Source organism: Thalassophryne amazonica, chromosome 15 (assembly GCF_902500255.1).
Source record: "Thalassophryne amazonica chromosome 15, fThaAma1.1, whole genome shotgun sequence".
In the NCBI taxonomy this organism is placed as follows: Eukaryota; Metazoa; Chordata; class Actinopteri; order Batrachoidiformes; family Batrachoididae; genus Thalassophryne; species Thalassophryne amazonica.
In genome coordinates, this window is record NC_047117.1 from 27,333,851 (window position 1) to 27,344,337 (window position 10,487).

Here is a 10,487-nt window from a genome sequence, read left to right on the forward strand (position 1 = left end):
CTTTCAATAGAAGGCCTGGAGGGCTGTTACTGTGCATGATGTCATTAAAGTCCACATTGCTTACAGCTTGACGTTTCTGAGAGTTTAGAGCAGGTGAAATCAAGCTAATTTCTCCATGATTATGACTTAATTTCTCAGGGCACATGGCACCAAAAATAAAATGAAATACAGCAATGTTTTCATAATTATTTATTTATTTAGAATAGTCAGCTCATTTGACATTTTGTTTACTAGTGATAAGCACTTTAAGTTCCTTGGTTTCTTCCAATGTCTCCCAGTTCACACTTCTTCTGTCAGCCCTGTGGATATTTGTGTGTGTGTGTGTTTCAGCATGCATGGTACCTGATATGTCAGTCTGGTGGCAGGAGAACATGCGGCGAATGTCATCAATATTTTTCCAAGGCTCCTTTTGGTCAGCCAGCCCCTCTAGTTTGAGCTCAGTCATCCTACATTGAAATAGAAATTGAGAGAAACTAGATGGGCAATCTGAGAGTGTGTTCTGATGTCTTTCCCCCATCTACTCAGTACACATTGGAATGTTAATGCAGATTTACTGCAGACACCAAATCATACATCAAAAATTACACAATTCAGTGCATCCGGAAAATATTCACAGTGCTTCAGTTTTTCCACATTTTGTTATGTTACAGCCTTATTCCAAAATGGAGTGAATTCACTTTTCCACCTCAAAATTGTTCTCACAGCACTCCATAATGACATGATCTTTGTTTTTAATTGTTGCTCATTTATTAAAATTAAAAAACTAAGAAACCACAAGTACATAAGTATTCACACCCTTTGCTCAATACTTTGTGGATGCATCTTTGTCAGCATTTACAGCCTCAAGTCTTCTTGAATATGATGCCACAAGCTTGGTGCATCTATGTTTGGGAAATTTTGTCCATTCCTCTTGCAGCACCCCTCAAGTTCCATCAGGTTGGATGAGGAGTGTCGGTTCACAGCCATTTTCAGATCTCTCCAGAGATGTTCAATTGGATTCAGGTCTGAGCTCTGGCTGGGCCACTCAAGGACATTCACAGAGTTGTCCTGAAGCCACTCCTTTGATATCTTGGCTGTGGGCTGAGGGTCATTGTCCTACTGAAAGATGAACAGTTGGCCCAGTCTGGAGCAGGTTTTCATCCAGGATGTCTCTGTACATTGCTGCATTCATCTTTCCCTCAATCCTGACTAGTCTCCCAGTTCCTGCCACCGAAAAACATCCCCACAGCATGATGCTGCCACCACCATGCTTCACTGTAGGGGTGGTGCCTGGTTTCCTCCAAACATGTCATCTGGCGTTCACGTCAAAGAGTTCAATCTTTGTCTCATCAGACCAGAGAATGTTGTGTATTATGGTCTGAGAGTCCTTCAGGTGAGTAAAGGAATGTCAGTGCAACACAGTTGCCTACATAATTATATGATTTAGTTAAAGATATTAACATACACATCCCGACTTGTCTAAAAAATAACTGTAAAAGTGTAAAAGTGATGATCTGTATGAGAAATTATCCTTGTTTGTATCATTGTAGGACTCTGATGAAGATGTAATCTTACATCCAAACATTAGTTACTAGCCACTGTTATGCACCTTTAAATAAATCCTATAATCACAGACATCTGTGTTTCATCGGCATTCCATTACTCTACTTTGTTTTGTCTTGACCTGGTTGCACCGGATTGTTGTGTTTAGCAGAAGTGTGGAGGACCTTTCTGTTTTCTACTTAGTCCTTCATGTGACTTTTGGCAAACTCCAGCCCACCTGGAGTTTGCCAAAAGTCACCTATTCCAAAAGTCACCATGTTCCTTTTACTAAGGAGTGGCTTCCATGTGGTCACTCTACCATACAGTCCTGATTGGTGAATTGCTGCAGAAATGGCTGTCCTTCTGGAAAATTCTCCTCTGTCCACAGAGGAATGCTGGAGCTCTGACATCGGCCTCTCTGTCAACTCCAACTAAGGCCCTTCTCTCTTGATTGCTTAGCTTAGACAGGCAGCCAGCTCTAGGAAGAGTCCTGTTGGATCCGGACTTCTTCCTTTTACAGCTGTTGGAGGCCACTGTGCTCATTGAGACCTTCAGTGCAGCAGAAATGTTTCTGTACCCTTCCCCAGATTTGTGCCTCGAGACAATCCTGTCTCAGAGGTCTAGAGACAATTCCTTTGACTTAATGCTTGGTTTGCGCTCTGACATGCACTGTCAACTGTGGGACCTTATACGTCGACAGGTGTGTTCCTTTCCAACTCGTGCACTCAACTGAATTTTCAGCTTCATGGCAAAGGCTGTGAGTACTTATGTACATGTGATTTCTTAGCTTTTTTATTTTTTTCTAAATTTGCAAGAATCTCAAAAAAAAAACTTTTTTCACATTCACATTATGGGGTATTGTGTGTAGAATTTTGAGTCAAAAAAGAATTTTATCCATTATGGAATAAGGCTGTAACAAAGAGTGTGGAAAAAGTGAATACTTTCTGGATGCACTGTCTGTCACATATCCCACGACCGAGCTCTGCTTGATCACATCTATGTTAACAGCAACCATAAAGTGTATTGATGTTTGTGCCATCATAAGGCATGCATGTAGCAGCATGGTGGCTGAGTGGTTAGCACTGTTGCCTCACAGCAAGAATGCTGTGGATTGCTTCCCACCTGGGGTGTTTCTGTGTAGAGTTTGCATGTTCTCCCCATGTTTGCGTGGATTCTCTCTAGATGTTCCAGCTTCCTCCCATATCCAAAGACATGCAGCTTAGATGAATTGGAAACTTTAAATTGACTGTAGGTGTGTATGTGTTTGTCTGACTATATGTGGCCCTGCGATACACTGGCGTGCTCAAGGGCGTAGGTTTGGTCTCAGCTTTGGTAGGGACAATACCACCCCCCCCCCCACCCGGCCCCCCTGCTCACCACCATCACCCCCTAACCCACTCATACCATTAGACGCACAAGTACAGCATAATACATAACATATGACGACATAATGCTGAATAATTTAACACTTTATTTACAATATTAAGTGTGTAGGCAAACAAACAAATAGCTTAAATAACAAAATTGCACCCAAAATCACGAATCTATTCTATAGGCCTACACCCGAGAGAACAAGACAACAACAACAAAAAAAAATACTTGTGGAGCTAACAAAAAAAAAAAGTTTTTGCAAACAAGATGTATAATCTATTCTCTTCATCAATAATGCAGTTGTAGGTATCTGGCAACCTAATTTGCCAAAAAAAAAAAAGGGATTTCCAATGATATATATGGTGTATTACGGTAAACGTAAGCCTGTGATGTCATAACGCAGAGGAAAAACACGGAAGTTTCACACTAGTGCGCCGCTGATTCTCATTACCGTAAGTTCTCATGTAAGCCCTCACTCTGAAAAATTTCAACACTGACAGCAAGCCAAGAACCCGTGCTTTCCAACAGTATGCTATATGTTGCATATATTACGGTAAAGTGCGTTCGGTGACTTTTGAAACGAGGGAAAAGTATGAAAAAGAGCGCAAAAGTGACAGAAAAGTACATAGACAGACAGCAAACATAAATGTATTTTTTAAGGAAAAGGCAGGATGTTAGTGTCATTTGTGAAGGTGTGTGTGCGTGTTTGTGTGGGTGTGCAGTTTATTTTAAGTGTGGCGCACAGCATTGTTCGCAACCCCTCCCCCCCGCCCTTCTTGTTTTTCTGCACCGGAGCAGTGTTGCCAGATATGAAATATGAAACTATCGTACCAAAACCTCAAAATTATCGTATTTTGGGAGAAATTATCGTACACAAACAAAACGCATACAACGTAGCTATTTTAGCGTTTTTTTTTTTAAATTTACAAAGAATTTTATGTCACATTTTTAAACAGTAATTATATTAATGGGGAAACTATGGCACAAAAAGAACGCAAATGCACAAGCAAATGCACTACCAGACTGTGAAGTAACACAAACATGTGTTAATTACCAGACTAGAAAGAGTCGAATTCAACCTCGAGGTCGCTGTCGTCATCCGATGCCATGGCCACTTGTGCAGATTTTGTTGAACACAGAAAAAATGTTGACACCTCCATAAGGAACTTGAACTTTTTTTATTTTTCTTGTATATCTCTTTGCTCTTGTGTTTTGTTCGTTTGTTATTGCATTTGTTGAAATACAGTTTCGAAAAAAAAAACAAAACAGATGTTGGTTGGGGAATCTTCCTGTCCTGTCCTGCAGAGATTGGATGGGAACTCATTACTTTGTATGGGGAGGGGGCGGGCTTTCAAATGACTGTCCCGGCAGCCCAAAGCCAGCAGCAGCCCTGTGTGTGGTGTGTCTTTGATGCCGCCTGAGTGCAACGCCTGCAAAATGATTCTTGGGTGTCAGAGAGAGATGCGTGTTTGGGCAACCAACTGAAATTATCGTACATATTGGGTTTTTTCCCATTATAGATCGTACATCGTACAGATGGCAAAACTATCGTACAAATACATCTGGCAACACTGCACCGGAGCCACCCATCCTCTGCGCTCCGGGACCTCCCACTTTACAAATTAAGCACTGCCTGCCACGAGATGCACTTTGTTTACGTCCATGTGAGAAGAACGTGAGCCAATGAAATTGCAACATGGGTAACCCTGTCATTCTGGCACGTCGAAAACACAAAACGTGACGACTAAAATTATAGTATCGAGTTCGCAAAAAAATAGTGAATGATTTTGTTATATAAACAAAAATGCTAAATATTGGTAGGGACTATTTTGCCATCCCAAAATATTGGTTGTGACTTGTCCCTATGGTCCATATGCAAACCTACGCCCCTGGGCGTGCTGTCCAGGGAGCACCACCTCTCACGTCCTATGACTGCTGGGATATGCTCCAGCTTTCCTGTGACTCTTAACTGAAATAAGCAGGTATAGACAATGGACGAATGGAAGGCATGAATAATCACCAAAGAGATAAAAGGGAAATACACAAAATTTGATCAACTCTCTCTTTTGGCTTAGCAATGTTGCTACACAAAGTTCCCCCTGAACTGTGGCCTATTCCTCCAGAACATGATATGTGACAACATTCCAAAAAATCTCTGGTGTGTGATGGAATGTAAAGACTTTACGCTGTAGCTGCAGTGAAGAAAAACTCTGTTGTCTTGGTGAAGGAGAACTGGACCTCACTTGGCAGTGAAAGTGGACCTTCTGTTTTGATGCAATAAGGTATCCCCTCCTTATAAACATCCCAACTAGGATAAAAACAGAGAAAAGAAAACTGGTGAAGAACATTAAACAAGTGAAACCTCATTACAGCTATTACTTGAAGAAAATATTGTACTTCATAACATTAAAGTGTGCAAGGATATATGTTCATGCACTATGCCCATTAGTAAACCATTGCAGACCTGCATGGGACCATTCAAAAATTACAAAATGCAAAAATAGGCCATTTTTGACACCCCTTCCCCCTGTAACACCTTGTAACACAGGCACATGCGCCCCCTCCCTGTTACATAACACCTCCCCCCTCATTTTTTTCATTCTAAGTGACACATTCTAAGTGACAGTATCAGTGACCTTGTAATTTGTTTAAAAAATTGTGTACTTATTGTCTGATGCCTTGCACAATATAAGTTTGTTGGTGTTATGGTTTTGCTGTACCTGTTGGAGACTGTTCAAAGAGATTATATTGAACATTCTAAGTGACACTCTGTATCAGTGACCTTGTAATTTGTTGGTAAATTTTGTTAATTAATTCCTGTCTGATGCCTTGCACAATAAAAGTTTTGTTGGTGTAAAATACAGATTTTATTTTGTTATGTAACATCTGACCATACCTCACACCACTGTAACACTCCATAACAAAGTACTGCAGCTCCCCCCACCCAAGGCGTTACACATTTCTGAATGACCCCCCATGGTGTTTTCTTGTTATTCATTCAAATATCTCAAAGTGTACAGTTTGGATGTGAGATCCTCACCAATAGACCTCTGCTCTCTGCTTCAGCTCCTTCTCCCGACTGTACCTTCCAAGATTATGATTGTCTTCAAAGATTTTCAGAGCTTTAAAGAAGAGAAGGCGCACAATGAAAACTAAAATGATCAAGAATTATTTCAATGTTTGTCTATAAGCTTGAGGACTGCACCCTGCATTCTACAGCCATTGAAATTGTACAGGTTCCACACCTTTTCCATCTCGAAAATAGTGAACTTCACTGTCTGTGATCCACTGGTAGACAGGAAAGGTATAGGTGTGTCCCTCTGGAGATCTGACTTCCACCTTGGCAGAGAACCAAGAATCTTCTGGGAACAAAGGCAGTTGCTTTTTGTCAAGTTCGATCAGCACCAGCTTGCCAAGCGAAGTAGGGCACCACACTTTGAAAACCGTCACCTGGAGTAATGAGAGTGGAAAATGTTCAAGATATGAAGAAAAAAGCACATTTGACAACCAAGAGTTGAGGTGTCACATCCATGTCTCAGTAATTAGCTTTAAAGCTACAGTGCAGAAGGTTGTGGAGGATTTACTGACGTAATGGTGAGGTTGAAGATAGCAATCAACCAAAGACTTCCTGTTCATCCACATAATGCAACTGCGGTGACCGTCAGATGTTGTGATACTTCCAAATTGATGCCGGCCTGGGACAGGCTCCAGCTCCCCTGTGACCCTTAACTGGAATCAGCAGGTATAGAAAGTGTATGAATGAATGAAAGAATGAATGAATTCCCCTTCTATGACTGCACTGTATCAAGTGAGATGAGTTGAGGTAGCCTATATTGGCCCGAATATAAGATGTGCCTAATTATAAGGCAACGCCCTCCCCCCCACCGCGTGACTATATTCAACATACGAGGTCTATTAGAAAAGTATCCTACCTTTTTATTTTTTTCAAAAACTATATGTATTTGAATCACGTGCAATTACATCAGCCAACCTTGAACCCTCGTGTGCATGCATGAGTTTTTTCACGCCTGTTGGTTGCGTCATTCGCCTGTGGGCAGGCTTTGAGTGAGAAGTGGTCCACCCCTCTCGTCAGATTTCTTTTTCGGAGTGGGACCTTGCGCAGCGCTCCGAGGCGCCGTCGTCAGCCTGTTTCGAGCTGAAAACCTCCAAATTTAAGCCTCTGTTGATCCAGGATGTCGTGAGAGAACAGAGAACTTTCAGAAGAGGTTGGGGTCAGCAGTTTATCCGGACATTCCACCATTAAAGGACATTTTGTAATGAAAGACGTGTGGACGGATTGGCGCGTTGGTAGGCAGCCAGCGCGGCACGCCACCACAGGAAAAACACCTCCGTTGGAAGCCTTAAGGACAAGTTGGAACATGTCCAGCTCTTAAACAATTTCTCAGATACTCACTCAACTGAAAGCCATCAAAAGCCGCCTGGTTTTTACAAATGGTTATCAACATGGAGGTGTTTTTCCTGTGGCGACGCGCCAATCCGTCCGCACGTCTTTCATTACAAAATCTCCTTTAACAGTGGAATGTCCGGATAAACTGCTGATCCCGACCTCTTCTGAAAGTTCTCTGTTCTCTCACGATGTCCTGGGTCAACAGAGGCTTAAATTTGGAGGTTTTCAGCTCGAAACAGGCTGACGACGGCGCCTCGGAGTGCTGCGCGACGTCCCGCTCCGTGGGAAGTCCTTAAAGCGACAGTAACACTCCATAATCTCTCATCAGCCGTTAAAATTTTCACCGAAAACCAGTTGAATTTCTCGAATGGTGTCCACTTCTATGTGCCTCACAGGTTCTGAAAAAATTTTGATCAAGCAAAGCGCCAGTCTCTCAGGAAGTTCCCAAACAAAAGAAATCCGATGAAAGGGGTGGACCACTCCTCATTCAAAGCCTGGCCACAGGCGAATGACTCAACCAACGGGCGTGAATAAACTCACGCATGCGCACGAGGGTCCAAGGTTGGCTGATGTAATCGCACGTGATTCAAATCCATATAGTTTTTGAAAAAAATAAAAAGGTCGGATACTTTTCTAATAGACCTCGTATATCTTTGGAAAAATAACTTCATAACACCAAATTTTGTGTTTACAAGCGAATACTTCAACAAATGTCGTCAGTCGATTCTCCACATGTGGAACTTTCTGCACATGCTCAGCAGTTGCATAATGACATCAGATCTCCCCAAAAATGAAGGGACTGTGTAAGAAAATGGCTGCATTTCCAAAATGGAACATGTGATACTGTGTTAGATCAGATCACTTGAATAAAATCTAAAACTGCAACCACATGCTGAATGTTGTATTTCAATACCACAGGTCAAATTACTAAAAACTGTCTCACTGTCCAAAGATCTGTAACCTGACTGCAGCTGTATTTAACGTAAAATCACGACAGTTGCTGTCACAACTTATCTGTCCTAAAAGTTACAAAGGGACAAGTTGTAGTAAGAAAAAAATATTCCAAACTCACTGCTCCTCTGAAGAAACCTGCAAGCATTTTGCTGGAGACAAGCCATGTGCGACTGCTCTCCCCGTCGGTGCCCACCAGCTTAACGTAGACATTGTTGAAAGTGGTGGCCAGAGACAGGTTACCAGTAAATACAGTCACTTCATAAAGCAACATTTTCACACTGGATGAAAATGAATCCTGGTGAGAAAACAATAATAACAATCATCCACAGTGATGAGAAGAACCACATAAACACACACACACTCATCTTCCACCGCTTCGTCCAATTAAGGGTTGCAGGGAGCTGGAGCCTATCCCAGCAGTCACAGACCGTGAGGCGGGGTACACCCAGGACAGGACACCAGTCTGTCACAGTGCCAAAAACAAACAAACAAACAAACACAGTCACACCCACATGCATACCTACGGACAAATTTAAAGATTCCAATCCGCCGAACCCACATGTCTTTAGATGTGGGAGGAAATCGGAGCACCCGGAGGAAACCCACTCGAACACGGGGAGAACATGCAAACTCCACACAGAAAGGCCACAGGCGGGAATTGAACCCATGACCTTCTCGCTGTGAGGCAACAGTGCTAACCACGAAGCCACCGTGCTGCCCGCACATATACACCCGACAGAAATCTTTTAAGACAATGGTGTACTCATGAAAAAAGTATTATAGGAAATAGTGCAGAACAAAGCTGAATTCATGATATTAATTGTCTTTATGATACTGTGTTACACACATTAATATCTCAAACTGAAATAATTCTCTGCTCCATGTCTTACCTCTCTGTGCCTGTGAGACTCAGAAGACCTGACGATAACACGGTATCTGGTACAACTGCCTCTCCTCTTACTATTTATATAGTCACTTCTGTAGGAGTGTCCTTCAAAAGTAGACAACGATGTGTTCATGTGACTTACACAAAACCTACATGACAGTCACACCAAAAAATGCATAGCATGTTCAAACATGTGAAATAGCCAAAGGTGAATGTGATGTTGAAATGTTCTCTGGCACACACCCTAATGTCCTCAGACCACTTCGTGTTTTAAACAGGTTTGACCTGGCTGCCATGTGAGGTCAGTCCGCCCACCTGGGGGCAGGTCGACTGCAGGAATAAGAACAGCTCAGCTCTAAGGGCCCCTATAACACATAGTATAAATAAATACAAATCAGGGTGAATCACCGATGAACAGGTCGTATGATGAACCACAAAAACATCGAGCCGACGGGCAAGCGTAAATGATCCCGATGCAATGATTTCGTGCACGCGATGGTATCGTGCCCAAAACCATCACAGCAGCAACACAGTGCAAGCAGCTGGGATGGGTTGCACCACATTGTGCCGATGATGTGGAGAAAAATAAAATAAAAACCAGCTGTATAATTAGTGAATGTCACTGGGTTGATATCAATTATAAATAACAAGGGTTGCAATACAGAACCCTGGTTAAATACAGCTGTGACGTCCAGGACCAGAGACAGCTAGCCATGCCCTCTTTCTGGTCAGCACACAGACCAAGGTGTCACTCTGCAGAAGTCCAAGACGGCAGCTCTGGCTTCTGGTGGGATGTACAATCGGTTCTTAGGGCCTCCCGGATGGTCTTCTCCACGTCCCAGGTGAGGGTGGCCACGACAGTGGACTCGGGGATGATGGTCTTGGTTGGATCCGACAGCTCAGCCTTGGCTTCCTCTTCGTGCACCCGGGACAGTGCGTCCGATCGTTGGTTCTTAGTCCCGGGGCGGTATGTTATCTGGACGTCAAGGCCCCCGAAGAACAGAGACCAGCGGGCTTGCCTGGGGTTCAGCCGCTTGGCGGTCCGGATGTACTCCAGGTTCCGATGGTCCGTGAAAACCGTGAAGGGCAACGCCGCTCCCTCCAACAGGTGTCTCCACTCTTCAAGAGCCTCCTTCACCGCGAGGAGTTCCCGATTGCCCACGTCATAGTTGCGCTCAGCTGGGGTCAACCTGCGGGAAAAATAGGCACAAGGATGGAGAACCTTATTGGACTCCCCGCTCTGGGACAGCACGGCTCCTATCCCCGAGTCAGAGGCATCCACTTCGACAATAAACTGGCGATCAGGGTCAGGCTGCACCAGAACTGGTGCAGTCGAGAACCGACGTT

General features: G+C 43.3%; 1 protein-coding gene across 1 annotated transcript in view; it reads right to left on the reverse strand.

Annotated features, from left to right (window-relative positions):
• LOC117525901 (hydroperoxide isomerase ALOXE3-like) overlaps positions 1 to 9,199 on the reverse strand; it is a 29,786-nt gene extending 20,587 nt beyond the window's left edge. Inside the window, exons 1-6 of the mRNA XM_034187848.1 lie at positions 9,145 to 9,199; positions 8,373 to 8,549; positions 6,138 to 6,342; positions 5,933 to 6,014; positions 5,078 to 5,200; positions 343 to 446 (exon numbers count right to left, since the gene is read on the reverse strand). Coding sequence (XP_034043739.1) covers positions 343 to 446; positions 5,078 to 5,200; positions 5,933 to 6,014; positions 6,138 to 6,342; positions 8,373 to 8,525 — 667 coding nt within the window. The 5' untranslated portion in view covers positions 8,526 to 8,549; positions 9,145 to 9,199. The remainder of the gene's footprint in view (positions 1 to 342; positions 447 to 5,077; positions 5,201 to 5,932; positions 6,015 to 6,137; positions 6,343 to 8,372; positions 8,550 to 9,144) is intronic.
• Between the last annotated feature and the right edge of the window lie 1,288 nt (positions 9,200 to 10,487).